Genomic DNA, 23,045 nt, shown 5'->3' with positions numbered 1-23,045 from the left:
GTCACGAATCGCGGTGTTTTCTTGTAAGCTTTGTGTGAGAACTCTCGGGCACACGAGCAGTGCAAGATGCATGGTGTCAACTTTCGGCCGTGCCCGTTCCCATGCGGCTGTTTATGAAACCGGGCGGAAGAACCCTCTCTCCAGGTGAGAGAGGACGTGGGAGCGCTGGATGGTGTCTCCATTCTTCGAAATTCGAAGCCGACCGAGAGCATTGGTTTGTTGTATTTGTTATTTTAATTTTGCTTGTTGACCGAAGACAGTGCTCACAACCAAGCATCTCGAATTGCGTTCACCAACGCGCAGACGGGCAAAGTCTCTCGCGGATTGTTTCTCGGTACTGTACTTTTGTATTTTTAGTTGCGTTGCTAAAACGAAGAGCAGAGATTGGCGCTAACAAGCTCATTGCTGATTGGCCAGATTACAAGCCCTGAAAATGCTGCTAGTCTCAATATAAAGACGTGGACTGGCGGGAAAAAGGGTGGTTCGTCTTTGGGGTTAGAAGTGCCCCGAGCTGGCCAGGACTCCACTCGTCATTGCCTTGTTTTTGAGTCGCGATTGTATTTTCTGTACGTAGGGCTGTGACCCTAGTGTGCCTGCAGGCCTGAGCTTATTTTAGCCTTCGGGCGTGTTTGCACTGCGGTGGGTGTGCATGCGCGTATAGTGCGTCGGGTCGTCCCTGCAAGGAGCGTGAAGATTCCGGACTCCGTGACGACTCCTCTTCATTGACGAGGGACTCCAAGACAGGCTTCGGCAGCGTCTGAACTCCAGATAAGACTTTTATTTTATGTTGCGATTGGCTAGGGGCGAACGTGTTCGATAAATTTTTTTAAGTTTGTCTTATCGGGGGTTGTTCGGGAATGTTTTTAGCGTTACTAACCGGGATGTTAGTGCACGTACTCCCGAGGGTTTTTGGATAGTTCGCTAAGTGATTTCTATGTTGTTCTTACTTTGTCGCCGCGCGCCCCCGACTGCTTGGTGTTAAGTCTTATTAAATTTGTGCTTTGTTTTTGACCATCTACGTGTCGTCGCCTCCTTACCTGACATTGCACCGGGCGTGGACCTATCGCCTGCCATCAGTCCAACCTAGCGCTTCTATTTTTTTTTTTTTTAGTAATTTTTGTTGGCCTCGGAGTGGGCTGTTATTTTCATTGATTGAAGATTTCCCCCACTTCCGTGACACGGACGATGTTCTCTTTTCAGTGCCTGACGACCTCTTATACTTCGAAAAGGAAATCGTCAAACGGTAAAAACAACCGGGTTTTGTGCCTGTGTGACGTTTGTGCCTGTGCACAAACGGCTAATACGCGTCCTCCTCGACCTCACATCATATCGAAGAATTTGAGTTCGCTCAAAGGGCCCTAAAAGGAATTGAGACTGAAAAGTGAAGAGTCGTTTGCTTGCAGAGATAGGCAGCAGAGGCGGCATACACAGAGAAGCCTGGTTGATCACTGGACGCGAGATAACACGACACTTCCGGTCGGCACGGTTCGGAGTCCGAGAGAAGCTCGAGTTATAGGACGACTCAATCTTTGACATCACTGCACTGGCGCGGATCGCGCAAAAACTTCGAATTCGGCCTTTGAATTTTTTTTTATTTTACTTCACAACTACTTAGTTCCCGGGCTTCACATTTTGAGAGTAATGTCCAGGCATCGATTTTAATATTTTGGAATAATTAAAGAAACAAAAAATGCCCGCATCTCCACGTGGTGAATGATGTTGATTGGGGCGAAGCTCTGGTGGTGCTGATGATACTGATTTTGTTCATAGGTAGAGCAGATGGTGATGATTTGTTTTGTTTTTATTGCTCATGGGTAGTGCTGAGTTCCGGGTTGGTGAAATGCAGAGTGAGTGGTTCTTCTAGCGGAAAAGCTTGGATCCGCTAGAAGCCGTGGGATCGCATCTGCACCGCTTAAGTCAATGGTCCATGTCAGAAAGAGAATGTGTGGTATGGAACGTGGTTATATACGCAGTTGAGCATTTGATCACAGCGCCCTCTCGTATATAAACGTTGAGCCAACGCATGCAAAGTTTAACTCGATTATATACGCATTTGACCGCAGCGCCCTCTCCTGTATAGACGTTGAGCGGCTACATGCAACGTTTCATCCATGAGATCCCCAGGTCTTGAGTTACTACCACATCTCAGAGCCCCCTACTCGTCCCGCAGTCGTGGCCGAGTGGTTAAGGTGATGGACTAGAAATCCATTGGGGACTCCCCGCACAGGTTCGAATCCTGTCGACTGCGCAAACATTTCTTTTTTTTTTTTAGACGACAGGTGGGATGGCAATCGATGTGAGCACGGACGCCGGACAAGGCTAGACCCTAAGGAGCTTCGCCCTTAAAAAACGGTCGTGCATCTTTAAGGCATCGGGCATTCCCCGACTCTCTAAACAAAATCTATGAGGTTTTCACGTGCCTGTAGAGCATGGAGTCGGCAAATCACTCTGAAGAGTAAATGGATCTAATCAAATAAAGATGCTTTAAATATAACTATAAATCTGAAAAAGATAATCTAGCAGGAATAGCGAACAATTAAAACTGCATTCTCGTAGTCCCTGAAATCCTTACATTTTTTGGTGTCTTATCGCATTCCGAATATAGTCGTTTGGTGACACCCCGTTGTTCGCCCTCATTGATTCCTTCATGTTCTAGTGAAAAACGAACTGTCTTATTTTAGGGTGATTTTAGTATAGGTGTTTAAACGAGACCGTGTTTTACTAATGGGATCTGTGGCGTGCCTCGTTTTGAGCTACATTATTGTATTACAATTTTTTACATAAAACATATATACTATCTTATATTGGTTTACAAGAAATAACTTTCTATTCTTTGTCGTCTTTCTTAGAAGTAAAATCTGGATAATCCAACGTAACCTGTGCATAAATATTCAACAAAACCCAGAAAGAGCTGACAGCTGGTCTGGCTTAGGAACAGAGCTCACAATTTCACTAAAACTTTAAGTTACGTTGAGCTCAAAAGACTGCAGATTCTTAGTTGTGCCCGATGATTAAAATATCAACGACCTGTTGCCAGCCAAAGTTTCAAGCTCCGTATCTAAATAAAACAAAAATAAAGTGCTCCACACTCCGACAGAAGGCTCACCCGGTGCTTGCTCTTGCTGAATGATCGGGCCTTGCAGAAGAACTCCACGAAGGCGATGACGCAGGCAATACCTAGTCCGCCTAGGAGAACAACAAAAACCCCGCCCACTTTGGCCAACCCAAGTTCGCTGGCGGACCCTGGCCTCAAAGTTTCCGATCTGGACTGTTCGGGACAGTGTTTTGGCGGGCCGACCTTCCACCAACGGTTTTTGAGCATTTGCATGGTTCCGTCCTCCTGAAGCCGCAGGATGGCCGCCGACAGGTGACTTCGGTATGGCGAACCTGCATAAACAAACAGAGCAAAACGAATTTATGGAAAAGGTGCTTTTCTCCAGGTTACCCTACATATATATATTGTTGGAGGTTAAGAGCACACCAAAGCCCTGTCACAAATTTCTCTTCTGGCAAATATTAGTGAGTTTCTCCGCTCTAGCGATCGCGCTGGTAAAGTGGAAACGTGGAGTCTTTTGCAGAAGGAACACGTCCTGATATTCTTAACTTGCAAGAAGCAATATCTAATTGCGAAGAGTTTCAGCGTTTATTTCCCAGACGGTTATTCCAAATCTTCTTCAAATTTAAGTTCTAATAATCACGCACACTGTTTTACTTGCCCCCAATACAGCCTTTTCGTAAAAGACGACAATATTATAAAAAGAAAAAAAAAAAACTAAAAAAGGTTACGCCTCCAGCAAAGCTAAGCGTCAAATTTTAAGACAATTTTTTTTAAAAGTCAACGTCCTACGAAAAAACGTTCATTGACAGTTTTTCTGTATACGACGCTGGAGCTGTCGTCATTTGGCCCACCTTGTGGAACAGCCCTGGGACTTCCTTGATGTGTAGAGTGAAAAAACGTCTTCAGGAAAGACTACCTTTTTTTTTTGCTTTTTGTTTCCACTAGTTTCTCGAGAAATCTTGCTGAGGTACCTTTTTCTATTGTCAGCTTGAGCTCGCGGCTTTGTTAGATTACTGGGTGGGGACGAAACACCCCACTTTAGGATCGTCCAAGCACTATAATTATAGAAAATACAGGTTCATTCATTTTAGTTTTAAGACCAAAATTATCGTAAAGAAAATAAATGCTTGGGTACCATTTTTTGTATATAGCCATTCTACGTTTGAAACGCGTTTTCATACCCTTATGTATAAAACAGCTAAATAGGCTTTCCACTAAAGCGCAAATTAAAACGAGAATTACAAATTAAAATAAAAAGATTCCAGAAGCTTTTTAATTCCAGAAATATTATTTTCAAGACACGCAGCTGGGTTTTCTGAGCGTTGTATAACTTAAAGCAAGCATCGAGTACTGAGGTTGCTGTATCAACAAAACACACCACAGAACTCTTCTACTGAGAACTCCACAGCGCACTCTATTTTACAGGGGACGGTGGGCTCCTTAAACGAAATTGTGGGGTACCTCTAGCTGACCTAATTGCTTTCTTTCGCTCCATTAGGGGTTTAATTACTAAATTTAATTAAGGCCTCACAGTCCCTGCCTCGCAGTAAAATAAGCTCGGATGCGGCAGCTGACGGTTGCACATGGCAGTCAAGCGGCTCAACCTAATAACGCGTAAAGAATATTGATCCTGGTAATAGTTTTGTGACTCGAAAAAAACTACCCCACTCTTAGACGGGTGTTCAATGCGGGAGAGCGAACATCGTCATGTGTGAAAGTTTTGCTTTTCTTATATTATAGAATCATGTATAAGCTTAGAACATTTGGTAGGTAGTTTGGAGAGCTACAAAACGAGCCCATTGTTCCACACTTTGGTATGGGTCCTTTATCTTTTTTTTTTATTTCTCTCAAACTACACATCTTCGTTTTTAGTTCCAGCGCTGAATGTATAAACATTCTTGCGCTTCTTGTCAATTCGAGTGACTATGTAGATAATCATCAAATCTTGGAGGCGGGTTAAGCTTCGCCGTTAAGGGTGGAACACGATAGCGTCATTGGGCCCAGTTTGCAAGGCCTTCTTATATAAACCCGTGCTCGTACCCAAGCCGTGCAAGCGTATGACCGTGGACTAGTCGGTAGTGTCACGTGGCACGAGACGTCACGCGTGACGTTATATGTATAACGTCACATGTGACATCACAGCAGCCATGTGATGCGCTTCCCGTTAATCTGCCGGGAAAGATTTCTGGTAAATGTGGCGGGAACGTTTTCCGCTAAATATGGCGGAGCAATTTCCCGCTAAATTTGGAGGGAACATTTTCCGCTAAGTTTAGCCGAAAAAAATTCCCACCAAATTTAGAAAACCTTTTCCGCAAAATTTTGCCAGTCGATAGGGTCATGACATCACAGCCACGAGTGATGTTAAACGTAACGCCGCGTGTGTGACGTCACACGTGATTTTGACGCCATAACCCTATCGACCAACCAGGAGTTTCCGGTTCCGCCGACGCCGACACCTGCGTCGATGCCTACGCCGACCCCGAATTTTTGGTGACAAGGGCTTCGTATCGCTTCGTCATTAATAACTAAGCGATGCCGGGCATTCCGCACATAAAGAGAAAAGGCGGTGATTCGGATAAATCAATCAAACCAGTTGCCTAAAAACTTTCGTTTTAGACAACTGTTTTAATAAAGCGTTCGCTGACACCTTGGCTTGTCCGCTCGTCCCTGCTTTCTCTTGGTGCGTCGTCTTTCACTGTTATGAAATAAATTTAAAAAATGGGCACTCAACATGTTCAAACAGCAGTTATGACATATACTGCTAGGATCCGGCGGCGCGCTCATGTATATACCGCGACTACGCGTATAAGAACTCTCCTGCCAAGTCAAACCGCCGGCCGCCGAGACCCCGCGGCCCCGCTCGCAGGCATCAAGTTTCATACCTCGAAAACGGCTGTTACCCGTACTTCGGTAGTAATTCTGTTACAGTAAGTGAATTACTGTAATTCTTACTTTCTGGTACTTCGTAATTGTAATTTATTACTCTCGGCTAAAATAAATTGTAATTGTAATTTACTTACTTTCTAGCATCAATATTTGCAACATTTCAGGCACAATTAGAATTACTTTTGCAAGACTTTGCGGCGCCGAGGGAACCTCTCTGGGAGCCTCGAGCGGCCTAGCGCTCGGTGATACACTCACACACAGACACGCGCCCATACACACACACGACTAAACTAGCGCCGCGTTAGTTTTTTTTTTTTTTTTTTTGCTTACATTGCGTGTTGATAGACAATCCTGAGTGGAGCCTACCTTGACGACGCCCTCTGCGGTGCCTAGCAGAAAACAATACCGCAAAAATGCCAAAATAAAAAAAAAAAAAAAATTGAGCTTCAGCTATTAGCCGCGGTTGGAAAGTTTAACAGACCCTTTAGGAAATTCAGACTGACCACTCTGATCACTACCATCATCATCATCTGAAAAGGGAATACGTGCTACGGTCTTCTCTTTACAAATGAAGGAAGAAGTCGAATATGCTCCTAAGCAGACCATTCGAGTCCTATGCATTCGAGACGTAGCGGTATGCCAAGAAGGAATTGGACACAAGAGCTGCGTTCGTTTCTAACTCGGGCCCGGTCAATCTGTTAGTAGCACACAATTCGCTTCGAAGACCCTCGCTGTATAGTATACTTTACTGATGCATCTACCTGGGAATTTACGGTTCGTTCCGACCGGTGGCATTTTTTTCGCCAACGACACTGAAAGACGTCGAGAAAGATATATGGACAGTGAGTGAAGCGCACAACCTCGTTTGCCGTTGACTCGCGAAAGTTGCGGTGTCCGATAAATATAGTCCAGACTCCAGGTTCGTTTCCACCATTAGTACGGTAAAGGTTAAACTGCCATTTGAGCCGCCATTTGGCGCTGAATTCCCTAAAAGGTTTATAAAGTTATTTTTTCTTTTTTGTCACTTGTGTACGTCCCTTTTCCAGTACTGTCGCATATTTGTATCTTTGTATTATTTCCAAGTTTATTTCCTCTTGGTTTTACTTCAGAAATTATGTGCATGTGACTTTCGGAGACTGATCCCGCACCTGTGAATATAGTCACCAGTGATTCGGGAGCCCCGATTCGATTCTGATATATATATGAGTCATTATAATTTCAATTCAGTGTATATAATTTAAAATAACATGATGTTTCTCTGTGAATGTGGTCATATTAACGCGTGTGGATTTATAGTTTCATATTAAAACCTGCAAAATATTCATGTATGACTAATGGTCGCATTTCTATCTAAATGACTTACAAAAGTCTGTCAACCCAATTTTTTTCTTTAGCGATAGGCATCTTCCCGCCTATGAACTAATTTATGATTATCTATTGAACATATAAGAACGTAGTACTTCATTGCCTAAAACTGTCAAGTAATGTCATCAAGTTAAGAAAATTCATCAAATGAAAGCACAATCCCTAAAATTTATGCAGCGATACCTACGCCTCCTCAAACACAGGAGCAGGGAACAAACAAATGTGTTGCATTTTATACAACTCGTTTAAAGTTATATGGCCCAAGTCCAGTTGATCTCAGAATGAAGTAATTTTAAAGTAACTGCATTAATTTTAAAACGCAATTTTTCATTGTAATACTTACTTTTAGAGCGCAGCTCTCAGGCACCCGTTTTCGGCTTGAGCGGCGTCGCCGTCGCCGTCGGCGTAACCGCGCGTTGCAGTTATGTGACGTTTTCCATAATGACATTGACATTACACGTGGGTCATTCCATGTCAAATGTCCCAGACGTTGCGCTCGTAGCCATGCCCTAAACTCCGTAGCCATGCCCTAAAATATTTTTAACGAAAACAATTTTTTGATGACGTGAACGCGGTTTTAATGTTTAAAAACAGTGTGAATCTACGCATCACTCAATAATTTATGAAAGATCAGGTTTTTGATAAAAACCCAACAGTGTTTTTTTTCTTAAATTTGCACAGCTTTCGACTTAAGGCCCGTTCACACTCTTGCGACCTCTTAAACCTGGGTTCCTTAAAACTTCTTAAACCAAAGAACACAAAGCAGTGTAAACTCGGCGGTCCGGCTCATTTTTTTTATTTCTCGCGCATTATCCTTTCTTTCTTGGCTCAAAAAACTTTTGTCAATGTTATAAACGAGCCTTTCTATGGGTATTACGCACATTTGACCTCGGAAATCCCGCAAAACCTTCGCTCTTGTGAAATGCAGTTCCAGGCTCAACGCATAGATGGCGCCACAATGCCAGTGTGTTCCCTCATTCTAAAAACATTTAAGAAGTTTTAAGAGATCTCGTCTCTCTCAGTCGTACTCGGTCGCAAGAGTGTGAACGGGCCTTTACAATGTGGTTGGGCTTGTGCAGTTTTGTCTAATTTTTTTTTTAATTTTAGCATTTTTGTGTTTTATTAAAAAATATATTTAATTGCTTCCGGGACTTAATAAAAAAATTTACCGGCTTCCCTGCAGGTATATAATCTATAAAAAATGTTTAAAACCGCTTACTTAAATATTTTGCAGTAAACAAAAATCCTGAAGTTGCAAAAACGTGCGTTTTGACGCAAAACAGCCGTTTATTTGACCCTGACGTGTTCCAAGTAAAAATACAAAATGGGGTGGGTTTGGAAGAACAATCGATTGTCTTTTGATTGTGAAAGTTTAATCTAATTGATATTTGTTTAAAGTGAGAAAACAATTTTTGAAGTTGAACTCTCGCACCACAACACGGAGTCGCTTCTTTACGCCTCTTTGCCGCACAGCACGCCAACTGTGACGATAGCTGACACGATTAGGTCCTAAGAAAGAAAAGAGTTTGCCGCCGTTTCCCCTTGTCCGTCTTTGCGGCTGAAAGAAACGGCGGGTATCGTGTAATAATCGGAGGTGCCGCCAGCGCGTAGCCATAGCAGGCCCGTTGTGCCCTTTGTACCCGAGGGCGGCTCGAAACGCGATGCCTAAACGACGGCCGGCATTAGTCGACCTGGACTTCTCCATGCCACGTCAAAAGTCCCACGGCCACCTCCGATTGCTAAAATAAATGTCCCTTCACCGTAATGCTTGTAATGCCTCTCTATTTTTTTTTTTTTTTTACGAAAAATCAATTTTATGGGGTGATGACGGTTTGAATTATTGAAAAGGGAGTGAAACAAGGAGTCATTTCATAATTGATGAAAAGTAAGATTTTTTTTACGGAACGCCGGCATATTTTTGCGTAAAAACCATACGGTATTTGGATTGGTATGCAATGCGCATCATGAATTTCGGTAGGCTCGAAGCAGTTAAAAAAAAAATATATATATATATATATGAGCATTTTAGCAATTGTTTTAGTTTTGTTGCAAACTACCTCTTTGCTGCAAGCGGCTGTAAAAATTCTTATTGACAGCCCTGTAGATATACTGTGCACAAAAAAGGTTTCAGGTCGTGTAACTAAATGTCTTGAAGAAATAAAAAAAACTATATTTGTGCAAAATTGCGTTTCGCTGTTTAAAAAGCCCTCAATTCTGTTTGAGGTGCCCCCCTCCAAAAAAATAAATAAACATAGTTATTTTTACAGAAGAGTATATTGCCTTTTGTTTTTAAAAGTTTAATTTGAATAATGTTGCCCTAAAGAGGAAAAACAAATTGAAGTTGAGCTCTCGCGCCGCAACTTGGCGTCGTTTCTTGCGCCTCTTCTCTGCACAGCACGCCACCGTCGATCCCGGCATAGCGTGCGACGGCGTCTCGGTGTGTGCACGCAAGTAGACAGCAGTACCTCGAGTCGTCTGGTAAATCTTTGTAGGAAGAGGCTTTTTCCCACTCTTGTTGCTTTTAGCTTTTCCTATTTCGACTGTTTTGCACGGCGGTGATGCGCGCCGTTGGAGGCGCACGCTTTGTTTGTGTTTGAATCGGCTTTGAAACTGCAAATTCTTTCGTCGCTGAAATATTCCGCTTTTCACCGCAGTATGCATGACAGCTAGATTTCGCAGCGATATTACCGTGTTTTCTTTTTAGGAGAAGTCCACGTCAGCTGATTCCGCCCGTCGACTAGGCATCGCGTTTCGGAGTGTGAGGAGCCGCCCTCGGGTACAAAGGGCACAACGGGCCTGCTATGGCTACGCACTGGCGGCACCTCCGATTATTACACGATACCCGCCGTTTCTTCCCTTGCAGCCGGAAAGACGGACAAGGGGAAGTGGCAACAAACTCCCTTCTTTCTTTGGACCTAATCGTATTAGCTATCGTCGCAGGTGGCGTGCTGTGCGGCGAAGAGGCGTTAAGAAGCGACTCCGGGTTATGTTGCGAGAGTTCCACTTCAGAAATTGTTTTCTCGCTTTAAGCAAAAATTGCTTTGATTAAACTTTCAGAATCGAAAGACAATAATGTTTTCTTCCAAACCCACCTTTATTTGTATTTTTACTTATACCACCTCAGGGTCACATTAAAGTCTCTTTATGCGTCAAAACGCACTTTTTTGTAACTTCGGGTTTTTGTTTACAGCAAGATATTTCAATGACAGGTTTTAAAGAAGTTTTATAGATTATATAGCTGCAGGAAATCCGGTAAAAAGTTATATTACGCCTCGGGAATACTTGCATATTTTTTAACAAAATAACAAAAATCACAAAAATTTCAAAAACTAAGTTAAAAAAAATATTTCAATTAAGCAAAACTGCACAAGCCCAACCACATTGTCAGTCGAAAGTCGAGCATGTTTAAGAAAAAAAAATATTGTTGGGTGTTTCTTTAAAAAACAAACCTTTAATCAATTATTGTGTGATGCCTAGTTTCACGCTGTTTCCTAAAATTAAAAGCGCACTCACGTCATCAAACATTTTTTTTGTCAAAAATATTTCAGGGCTTGGCTACGAACATTGCGGCTAAAGGCCATGAATTTTTTTGGGAAATCGAAGGTGGTCGAGCGCGACGTCTGGGACGTTTGAGAAGGAATGACCCACGTGACGTCGCGTGTTACGTCACCAGGGTCACGAGTGACGTCCCTAAGGTCACGAAGGTCACTCGTCAAGGTCACGACGAAGGTCACGACCTTCACAGAGGCCTTCACGAGGGAGGATGGACGGAGGGGACTGAGGGAGGGGGACGAGTAGGGGCGCAGGAATGGAAGAAAAAGAGAGGAGGAGGAGAAGGAGAGGAGGAGTGAGGAGGAGGAGGGCACAGCCTCTTCTCTGTATCCTCCCCTCCTCCTTCTCAAGAGCTGCGCCATAATTCGACCTTACAGGGAATTGTAAACATCTTTCATTTTTTACTAGCTGTAATCGTGATTGTAATTGAACAAATTTGAAGCAAAGTAATTCTAATTGCAATTAACCTACATTTTGGAAGTAATTTACCCTTGTATGCTGTTACCAGGGCCTCGAGATTCTCATAACCTAACACGCAGCATACACCTCACCGCGCCGTTTTGATGCGGATTAAATATAGGCATTTACTCGCAGTATATGCAGTTGGCTACGAGGAAGTTTAGCGAAGAATGGACGACGCCGCTCAGCACGACGGACTCCGGAGTTTTCCCCCGGCAGAAACTGGAGTTCGTGGGTGGTACATCTCGCATTCTACTTCGTGGCTATGAGCATCACAAGCTCCGGAAAGAAGGGAGCCGTCCTCCTGACGGTACTGCGGCGGATCAGCCTACGACACCGTACGAGCCCTGCTTGCTCCTAAGAAGCCTTTGCAGGTCGAATTTGAGGACATCATCAAGAGCATCAACGAACACTATGGCCGCAAGCCGCCGAATACAAGCAATATATTGCAGGATATGAAACAATGGTCAGCGTTCTACTTTCCGCGGACCGACAAACAGTCAGTTCCGAGTTCTGCCCCGCCGTGCGACTTCGCCATACATGCCACTTTTGAATTCCAGAGACGGCTCGCACGTTGCTCCACTCTTCTTCCAGTTTCGTAACTACACAAGTTCAGTTTCATTTAAGTAGAGCAGCTTCACCCCTTTGAGGTGTTGAGACACTATTCTTGACATGTCTTGGCAACTTTGTATTACCTAGGTTGCCGGTTGTCCTAGGTTGTGTAGAGTAGCCTAATGCTTCACAAGCTCTTCAACACCATCGGATGCATTTTTTAAGGGCCTAGAGGCGGAAAATAGCCATTTGGCTCCCAGGTACTCTAATTTTCTGAACTCATGTCGTTGATACATGTTCTTGAAGTTGCTCGCTCCTCCATCACTTACAAAAGTCACGTTCGAGTGCAAAGGAGCGTTGTCGTCAAGCCAGTCTGTTATTTTCCAGATTGCACAGCAGGCGTGGGCGGAGTCGTGGAACACATCGTCGATGATGACAGCGAAGCTGCGCGTGGATTTTCTTGTAGCAACGTAAGTCAAAGATGAAACTTGCTTCTTATGCCAGTGATGGGCTTGGACTTCATCGGGAAGAACAAAGATCAAAATCTTTGCAAAATCGAAATGCAGCACGAGGCTTTTCTTTTCTTCGCGCCGCTTTTCTTTATATATGGCCTTTCCTTGAATTGACCTAATCTGAACATGACATATCCACTTTTTCACCAGTGTCTGAAATTCGTTCATGAATGTCACTCAATCCAAAGTTGCTGCCTTTTTTTTCGCTTTTTTATTAGACAGTCGGATTTTTACACTGCTACCAAAACTTCTGCATCTTCTGGAAATCAGGGCTGCTTGAGCGTAAAATGGCGGTCCTTGGGGCATCGTGTACGATCTCGAGGTCGGAATTCATTACCCGGCGGGGAGCAAATGTACATTAATTTCAAGTCCTAGACGTTAACGTCCCTACCGTTCACGCTTTCAAGAGCCGCAAGGACAAGCTAAAAATTTGCACACTATATACATTCACAAACTTCTCTCTGAGGCGCATACGTCACCCGCAGGGGTCGCAACGAATGCAACTTTTGTGAGGTCGATCTTGGTTTCGGGTCTGCATCTTTAAACAGAAGAAATTAGTCGCGGATTGACTTCGTCATGAAGCGCTTGGACATGTACTGCTTTGAGATATTTAGTAAGACAAAACATGACGTATCTCTAGTTTGGGCTTCGTCTTGAGCAGTCCAGTTCTCCCTTACTAAAGTACTAAGCGTCAGTGTCAATTCTTTTTCGCTTACCTTGCAGCTAGGATAGGGATCCGGTATTGACCACACAGCATGGTCATCTCTCGGTTTGCGAGATATGTTTATGATGTACCGCGTTGCCTCCGCCTCGGCACTTTCGATATCTTACCTCGTCAGGGATGGGGAAAGGAGATTCAGTAGACGGCAGCGTTCGTGGTGGGAAGCATGTGCATCGTATGCCGGGCGAAAGTTTGTGATCCACTTGCTGCACCTGTTGGACTTATCTTGCGATGGTCCAGAAATGTCCGATGTCCCGTAGGCTGTGTGAATCCCCGTACGAACATCGGAAACTACGGCGTTTTCTATTTGTGCTTGTTTTCTCTTCCCATAGGACACTCTGCAACGGCTTGCTACTTGACTTGGTGGCTTCAGTGGTAACAGTCTTGTGGGGAGTTCGTAGCGATTCAAATTATCAACGGCCTCACTTTCTGGAATAAATGCGTCCCCACCACTGTCATTACTCTTTGGCGCACTTTGTATTTCACATTTGAAATACTGGAAACAATACTGGCATAGGTAATCTGTTTCCTTCCTTTCCCTAGGTGTTGCCTGGGGCAAATTCTTCAGGAAATTGACAACGCTATTTTGAACACTCCGAAAATGTATATGCATTGTAACTTTCTTTTTGTGTTTTGTGAGATAGTCAGCATAAACAACTCTGCTGAATCTGTAAGTCTCTGCTATAGTTGAAGAACTCGTTTGGACACGACGCGTATTAGGAAAGTATATGACACGCAACTCCTGGCAACGCTCTCCTGTGACCGACGCCGAAACAAAGAGAGAAAGAAAGATAATGCTTCAGACTGTATTGATTTTAAAGTCACGGGGTACGAAATGAGAGCGTGCGTGCGCAGTCCGTAGAAAAAACGCAAGCGTTCACGCGTGCAGTTTAGAGCGGCGCTCATTTGATTTGATTTGCTATTTGATACCACGCGATTGAGATTCTTTCGGCCGCCAGCCGCTGGCTCTAAAAGCCCGGGCGAGAGACTGGCCGTGGTATACTATAATCCGAACTCAAACAGGGGGAGATGGCGGCTCCAATTCCAATCTAAAGCCGTAGCTTGCTACACTGTAAGGAACAAAACGAGCGTGCTGGTAATGGATACAAATTTTGGGGAGGGATAACATAAAGGACTGAAGGGAACCGCCGGTAACTCTGAGATCAGTCAACACCCGAACGCTGAACATAAGCCGGACTGCGGTTCTTGCTCGGTTGACTTTCGTCGACCACTAGAATCAGCGGTCACCCTTCCAGGTACGATTGAGAAATTATGGGCGCGTATCAGCTCGGAGCGTGGAGAGAGTGCTCGCGCTGCAGCACCTCCTAGGTTCGATCCCCGCCCACTACTCGTTTCCATCTGGATGAATTTCGTACCGGCATGCGTTCGTGTAATCACTACTGCGTACTGCACGTTAAATACCCCAGGATAGCGGTTGTACTGCCGTGGCTAAATTTCTCATGTACAGCTAAGAGGCAAGTCACTTGTAGGGGCGTACTAGCATCAAGGCTATCTGAACATACAAGTCACAATTAGCTCTGTACTCCGTTCATCACACTGCCACCCGCGGCTAAGGGAACCAGTTGGTTCCGAAAGGTCGTGAACTTTGCTTTATAATTATTAAAACTTCGTTAGAGTATTTTGTCATTCCATTCTATGTTTTGTTAACCTTCTTTTTGTCACGTCCAACTATGTCGGCCGAGAAAAAACACCGTGTTTACCTACACCCATTTATGCAGGCATCACCCGAATACGATTAAACAAATGCTCGCTTATCTGCGGGTACATCACTCCATCGAAGAGCATACGATGCTGCCATTAGGTAGCTTAACGCACGCACAGCGTTGCTTCGACGTTGATGAAACCCGTGCATCAATTATAATCATGCGAGAATTGTCTATCTTTCCATAGAGTAATGCATTGTACGTTTTTCTTTTTTTTCGCAGCCCAAGCGCGTGTCTGGTTAAAAATAAAGATACGTGCCCGAGGCTATAAGCATCCGCTGCACGTTCCGGGGATAAACAATAATCCAATTAACTGCCTTAGGACTTTTCGTGCTTTTTAACGCAATCAGCTCGTAATTATGCAGATTTATGTTCAAAAACTTATCGACGACTCGTAATATGTTATTGCCAGAGCAGTGTTTGTGTATAGCCGAAATTCATTATTAAGCTAACGCGAATACAAGATAACATAGTAACTAAACCAAAAGTTTCTGTTTTTTTAGCATCTCTTACTACATATACAGCCGAGACAAACTAACAATAATTTATTGCCTCTGTAGCCCCACCTAATATTAGCTGCAGGCAAACAAAGAGCCATAATTTCGTAATGTTGGTCTTGCACTCACCTTTACATCAAACCATAGCGCTGGGCTGTTCAATCGGTTCCGATTGAACAAAACTCCTATGGGAATAGTCCGCCAGGTTAAACGTAGCCGCCTCGGTCGCCTCGAGGCAAAGTTCTGGCCTGCGGCCTCACAGGGGCCGCGTTCGAATAGCGACCTAGACGCCCGCCCGGAGCTTAAAAGGCGCTCTGCTACCCAGATTTCTGTTGTATGTCAAAAACTCCGCAGGTTGCCGAAAGTAATCCACAGTCCTCCAGTGGGCCATGACAGGTGTCCTTGGCACCTGTCATGGCCCAGTGGAGGACATTGGAGCTCCGAGCGTAGCTCGAGCTACGCTCGGAGCATCAAAACCGCGGCCGATCTGTTGAATACGTCAAGTGAAACGACTAAAGAAAGTTCAAGTCTGAGTTTAGACATGACTTTGGACACAATGCTATTTGTGTCTGGTATTACAGTGGTTTACGCAGCAGGTGTTGAGCTGCATTAACGTACGAGAGAGCCATTGCCTGATTTGTCAATTGGCTAGCGTGCAATATTATCTCGCAAAAAAAAGGTGGTGAAAACAACTCTATTTTTTCTATAACGGAGAAATGTTATGTAGTGCTGAAATTGTTTTAAAAAATTATGCAAATATTATTGTCGTTGAGGAGAGGCACGTAAAATGTACAGCTAACGGAAGATGTGCAACACCTAGACTTAATTAAAAATGAAAGACGTTTACGATGGCCTGTTTTGCCGAATTAGAGCGCAGCTCTTGAGGAGGACGAGGGGAGGGTACGGTGAAGAGAGTATGCCCATCCTCCTTCCTCTCGTACTCCTCCTATCATTCTGCTCCCCTCCTCCTCCTCCCCTCCTCCTCTCCCTCCTTCCCTCCTCCCTCGTGACGTCACTCGCGACCCTTGTGACGTCATTATGGAAAATGTCCCCTAATGCAATGCGTGGTTAAGCTGACGGCAACGAAGACTGCGACGGCGACGTCGCTCAAGGCGGAAACGGGCGCCTAAGAGCTGCGCTCTAAAAAAATCAAAGACGTTTATAACTCTCTGTAGTGCCGAGATAGAGCGCAGCTCTTGAGGAGAAGTGGAGGGTACGTAGGGGAGGGTATGCCCCTCCTCCTTTTCCGTACCCTCCCCTCCTCCTCTCCTGCTCCCCTCTAATTAAGCGGAAAATTTTCCAACATTTTCTCACTAAATGTAGCGAAAATTAAGCGAAACGTTCCCCGCAAAATTTAGCGGGGAAGCTGAATTGGTGTTGAGGTCTCGTGACGTCAATTTACACGCTAAATTTGGCGGAGCCATTTAGCAGAAAAAGTTTACCGGGTTCAGTGGTGTCACGTGTGACGTCACGAGGGTAAAATTCTTGCCACTAAATCTGACGGAAAATTGTTCCGCTAAGTTTAGCGGAGAAATTGTCCCGCCAAAATTGGAGGGACATTTTTTTCGCTAAATTTAGCAAGGAAATTTTATTCCTAAATGTAGCAAAAATCTTTTCCTGATTTATTTAGCGGCAAATGTTACCGGCGAATTTAGCGGGAAAATTTTACCCTTGTGACGTCGCACATGACGTCAAATGTGAAGTCATTATGGGAGACGTCACATAATGCGACGCGCGGTTACGCCGACGGCGACGATGATGGCGACGGCGACGCGGCTCAACCCGGAAACGGGCGCCTAAGAGCTGCGCTCTAAAATAAGTTCATCCAAAACTCAAGTTTGCAAAAATAATACAGAGCATACTCCGTCTCCATTCGCTCCTCACCCGACGCAAAACGTCACTACTTTTTCACTACTACAGTGTCGAAAAACTGATTCGGTGCCACCGATAGGTCATCTTGTTCTTGACATTGCCGACAGATCAGCGCATCGAGTTGCTATGACGTCGCGCAAAGGATGTGGCTGCGCATTTTTTCTGTTAGCAATGTAGAGTGTACGGGCCTCTCCTTGTATCGGTGGCGTTGTCAGCCGCGAATCGCAGACAAACGTTTTTAATGCAAAACTTGTCTCCCCAACGTTTTTTTGCCCCTTCTTTAACTTTTTTTTTTATATATTGCCGTCACCGACTCTCAAAATGGCCTGCGTGATACCAAACGACAGAGTAGTTTTATATAAACAAGAATGGAAGACGTTTACGAATTTCTGTAATGCGAAATTAGGGCGCAGCTGTTAAGGAGGAGGGGAGGGTATGCCCCTCCTCCTCCTCCTTTTACAGCACCTCCTCTACCTTCCTCCCTCAATGCAGTTTCCTGTTAAGTCCAGCGTGCAAAATGACATCACATAATTCGTCCTCACGTCACCTATAAGTAAATTAATTTTCTCCCTACCTTTAGCGGGAAAATTGACCTCTCATGACCTCTACACCGATTCTTCTGTCCGATAAATTTACTGGGGAATTTAATTGCTGTTGAGGTCACGACACTGCAATTTTACAGTTAAATTTAGCGCGGTTACGCCGACGCCCACTCCGCGAAACGCGGAAACGGGTGCCTAAGAGCCGCGCTCTAAAATTATGGAGTGTCATCCTGGGGCGTAGTCAAGAGCCCAACTCAATTGTTGTGACGGCCCAGTAGTCACAGTATAGTACGTGCTGATCCTAATTCCATTAGTAAGGAGATAATGTATTTACTAAACAAAGCCACAAAGAGCGCTCCGTAATACGAACGGTTTTAAAATATATAGCGTTTTGCTGAGGAACACCTAACTAAATAAACGCCACACGTAATTTCGCGTGAACTCCGTTATGGAAAAAAAATATGAGACAAATATCTTTGTTTTACGTTTAGCTCTATAGATCAATTTAAATATATTGCCAGCCCTACATACCTTTCCAACGCTTATCGATAGAGCGAAAAATATCGAGGCACTGGGGACCGGACGCATGTCCCTGGCGTAATGTTCCTCTAAAGCAGGCCATAGAACAAGTTCAGAACACGTTGCAGAGCCTTGTATACAAAGATGGCAGTGCGCGCGAAGCTTATTGTTACAGTGGTCTATAAGAGCCAGCAAGCAGGTCTTCGACCGCTGTTGTCAGCTGAAAGCCGGAAAAGGAAGCGCTTCAAAGTAAAACTAGAAACTTCGTGTGCTTTTTAATAGGCAGAGAAATGAGTGATACTGATGATGTGGAATACGCGGATTATGATAATGTTGGCGTGGTTTTTATGGAAGAGTATATCTGATACAGAACAGCCAAAAGAAGCCCTTGGGTGCTGTTTGTAGTTTTATTTGAAGAAATATTGAGACCTAAGCACAGACAAGTGTAGTAATATGTCTGGGCGAATTCTTGCGACTGCATTGTTACGTACTATCGGATGTCATTTTTTTTGCGAGGCATTTGGTATACAAAAAATGTAGGTCTAGATAAATGTTAAAATAAATCAATATCTGCCAGAATCAGTATTTTAACGACAAAGTAAGCAGACAAGGGGAAATCACAAAAGACAAACCAAGGACACAACAAAAGATGCCAATGAATTTGGCAAAAAAATGCTCGGTTTAATATTATTAATACACATAACAATGTGAAACAGAAGTCGCTTAAATTGACTTGTGGTTAACCTCGTCGCATTCCCGTACATGTGGACCAACACCTCCTAGAGCACAAAGGCGTGATAGTGAACTTTTGGGTGACGCCTAAACGCGGTAACAAGGGTCAAAGCTTGGACACGAGCGAAGCTACTGCGATCGGCTGGGTTCGCTTTCAGTGAGTGATAATACGAGTCCTTGATGAACGATGACGCAGGATTTGTTCTTGAATTTGTTCCCCACGATGGCCTTTGTTTTTAGATGACGCCGCGAATTGAGCAACAGGGCCCTGCTATCAAGAGGTGTTTGGTAAAAAGTATCTCAGTCATTCACCTTCTCCAATATGCGCCCCGAAGGTTTTCGTACCTACATTAAAGGAGGGCGCCAATATAACCGTCATGCTGTAGAACTTTGAAAAGCCATTCAAATCTCAGCTCTTTGTAATACGTATCGCAGGATTTGGTGATTCTTACGCGTTATCTAACGGAAAGGTATTGCTTTCCTCAAGGTGCTTATATTGATGATTTAAACGAATAGAACGAGGATAATAGGTGATAATAAATCATAGTTTAATATCGGTACTTAAAACTAAAAAAAAACACGTCTTGCGGTCTTACATACATGTGAGACATTGCGAGATGAATATGGCATAGCGTACCATATTTCTTTGTAATTTAAAAGTTCTGATATAAACACATTATACCAATAGCCACTACAGCAATAGTATGTTGTCTTACCAGCGGGCATGGCGATGCCGTAACCCTTGGAATCCAGAAGTCCACCAACTTGGGTCAACTGGCAATTCCTCTCCACAACATATTCTATAGTCGTGGACTCCATAAGGAAGGCGTAGCCTCCAGCCTGCACCCTGGACACGCCGTCCGCGTTCGAGTCAGCCAGAGAACCGGACATCGCCTGCCACATTCTCTCGTAGGTCTCTGACTTGGACTCCTGTTCAGAAGACAACGAGAGAAAAGAACGGGTAACAGCATACGCTCCAAGCACACCGTAGTATAATTATACCTCAATTTAATATGAATCGCAGCGAAATATTTGTTTGCGTTAGGTCACACATAAGCTACTTGAACTCACGTACGTACAGCGGGAATCACTCTTGCCTAGTACGCGAACCATATTAAATCGACAGCCACCGTGATATGCCCCTGGCTGAAACATATTTGTTTGTACAGCCCAATATGATCCGTAACGTCTTTGTATTACTGGTGTAATTTAGAAAACAAATAAAAATAAGAGTGCGAGAAAATGGCTGCACCTAGGGGAGCACTAATCTTTCGATTAAATATCAATTTAAAGGTGAAGTTGAAAAGTGCAGCCCTTTTCTCCTATCTGACAAAGTCATCGTATGTAGAATGCATACGACGATCACCTGGTTTGTGTTAGTATGGGTCGCTTGATGCGACAAGATATGACGCCATGGCCGTCTTAACAAGAAATGTCATGTGCCGTGAAGTCCCGTCATATTTAGCTGGTGAATCTAAGTTATGTTGCTATTTTGTGAAGGGGAAGAAGGGTGGATCAAGTATCGATTCTTTCTATAAAACGCATGCACTACAGATAGGATGCAATACCAACATCCAAGTTAGGACTTTGAATTCGTGCAGAGCAATAAAGTAATGTAACCGTCAAACCTCTCTTAAACATAAAACACGTAGATACCCCTTCTCTACACCTCTGTGTCTTCGTGCCGGAGCCCCTCTCCAAGCCCACAAAAAGTTTTATTCCCATCCAGTTTTCCTAAGTAATAATTTCTAAAAGCGAAAAGTAAGTTTCGTCAGGACAAAAAAAGTATGAAAGGATAATCAATTGGTTGAAGTAAACAAACAAAAGCGCCACCAAGGAAGCCAAGTATACTTGTACAAGCTTGTGCTTACACCCTTTTAAACGATACTTTGAAAAAACCGGCGTTGCTTCTGCTTTCTCCGTGTTTTCGGGTTTCGCACACCCTTTGATTTTGAGACTGGATTAAGAAACACGGTCGTAGTTTTCTGATTTTTTTTTTCCAAATCGTCTGTATTTAAGCACCTTTTCCACGTATAATTAGAACCTTGCTAATTCAAGATCAATTTGTGATTTTCGGCCCACCCAACCTCTGCCCCGCCTTGTTATTGGGACACAAATAATGAATGAGGAAGATATGGATTTACCAGGACGAGGAAAGTTATTGCTTTATATAAATTGACGCCGTGTATTGATAATTTTTGTTAAAACATTTGAATGTGTTTACCAGAAAGTGCTAGTGTTGTAAATTAAAAAAGACGTGCTTTAAGAAAGATATGGTTATTTAACTGCAAAAGAGATTAGCTGCCCCTTTTGCGCAATTGTTTCGGAAAATATGTTGCTTTCGACAGTATTGCTTGACATGACAACAATAAGTTACTAATACAAATTTTCGTGTGATGTTTCAAATATTCTCCCACAATAAGAATGAATTGCGACAAGTACGAAAGAAACTGTACAGGAAAGATAGCCATTACTCAGGTAATGTGAAGTAAGTTTTACATTTTTAATAAAAGTAAGATTAAATGACAGAGAGCTGAGCGAAACGTTTAGGTAATATTAGTCATGGCGTAGATCATAGTTGACATATTATAAGCCGACAAAGATTGCGTCGCAAAATAAGCATCTCTTTAGCCCTAAATTCAATAATGTGGAGAAATAGCTCTTGCAGTAAAGCTTCTCTATTATGAAGGTGTGTAAGACAGAAAACGCTCGCCGAACTTAACAAAACACAGGCTCTCGCTGGGGTTGCTTGATGCGTCTCAAATGCGAGATCCGTCTCCTTCCAAAACAGGATCTGTGAAGAGAGACACTGTTTGCTAGACAAACACCGGCTGCCTCCAAGTCTATTGTTATTCCCTAGGCAACTTCTCTCTCTATATATATATATGTGTGTGTGTGTGTCTGTGGTGTGTGTGTCTCTGTGTGTCTCCGTATGCGTGCGTGCGTGCGTGTTTGTGTGTGCGTGTGTGTATGTCTGTGTGTGTGTGCAGCAGTCGTGGAGACAACCGTCGAGGCTGGGACTTTATCTCGAACTGATATTGAGGCGAGCAATACGAGCAACCCGGCAGCTGGTGCAATTGTTCAAACTAGTTCAACTTGCATCCGCGCAAGCCCAGAGCCTCGCTCGCCATATGGGCCGCCGTATGTGACATGCAAATGAAAGAGTCTGGGACGTGTTGGAGCGGTACGTTTTGTTTCACGTATCGTCCAATCTTTGAGATTCCCCTTAAAGGCAAATGTCCATGAACACATCTCAAAGAACTCTGCTTCAAGCTGTGAGCTCGATTCAAGATATAACAGTTAGTGTATCCCTGCAAGTTTGTACCTGAATATAGACGTCACCCCATCGCCTGACAAATTTATTTGTATTTCCTGTCAGCAGCCATGGCTGTGTTTATTACGGCATTATGTTTGGTTCATTCAGTACCTGGAGTAATCATTCTGTCTCGGGCAGAGGACCAATTACCCAGTTACACACAGCGCCAATAATTTCGTCATTTCGAAGGCAGAGTCATTATTTACTGTTTTTTTTAACCAGGATGTTTGGCTTTTTGTTAACATTATAAATCTGTCTATGTTCTTATTAACGAAAATGCTTCGCTATTTCTATACTTAACAATGATAGAAAATCACAAAATGCGTACTACAAATACCCCAGCGAAAATAGAACCCGATAGAATTTTCAATCCATCCAATCCTTTTCTCTAAATATTTATGATACCGTAATTTTAAAAAGAAGCTGCTATTGCTCTTAGTGCGTACTTCGCTATCATTATTTTGTGCAGTGACATGCGGTATAAAATTAATGAAAATCAATGAATGTTGTGCTTCCAGGCAATGAGAGCTTTAAAAAAAAAAGAGAGACGAACACAAACAAAAATTGCCACGTATGGGTAAAACTGGGCATCTCCGTGCGTTCGTCATCGCGCTCCATTAGCAGGTAAAGCAAGAAGACCCCAAATATAATTATCTCTCAAATATCCCAAATTCTGTTTTTCCTCCTAGTTATACACCAAATAATATTGGTTTTATTCAGCTGAGTATTCCCTTTCGT

General features: G+C 43.6%; 1 protein-coding gene and 1 non-coding gene across 4 annotated transcripts in view; one reads left to right on the top strand and one right to left on the bottom strand.

Moving 5' to 3' along the window:
• LOC8027838 (glutamate receptor ionotropic, kainate 2) overlaps nt 1-23,045 on the bottom strand; it is a 319,417-nt gene that overhangs the window by 32,218 nt on the left and 264,154 nt on the right. For all 3 annotated transcript variants that reach the window (XM_029994322.4, XM_029994323.4, XM_029994324.4), the window contains 2 exons: nt 19,708-19,921; nt 3,107-3,387 (listed from right to left, as the gene is read on the bottom strand). In XM_029994322.4, coding sequence (XP_029850182.2) covers nt 3,107-3,387; nt 19,708-19,921 — 495 coding nt within the window. The remainder of the gene's footprint in view (nt 1-3,106; nt 3,388-19,707; nt 19,922-23,045) is intronic.
• Trnas-aga lies at nt 2,167-2,248 on the top strand. The gene has a single exon. It is a non-coding gene; the product is annotated as a tRNA-Ser (tRNA).

Source organism: Ixodes scapularis, unplaced genomic scaffold (genome assembly GCF_016920785.2).
Source record: "Ixodes scapularis isolate PalLabHiFi unplaced genomic scaffold, ASM1692078v2 PGA_scaffold2__306_contigs__length_199485367, whole genome shotgun sequence".
Taxonomy (NCBI): Eukaryota; Metazoa; Arthropoda; class Arachnida; order Ixodida; family Ixodidae; genus Ixodes; species Ixodes scapularis.
Note: the sequence above shows the minus strand (reverse complement) of the source record. Positions and strands in the feature narration are given on the sequence as shown.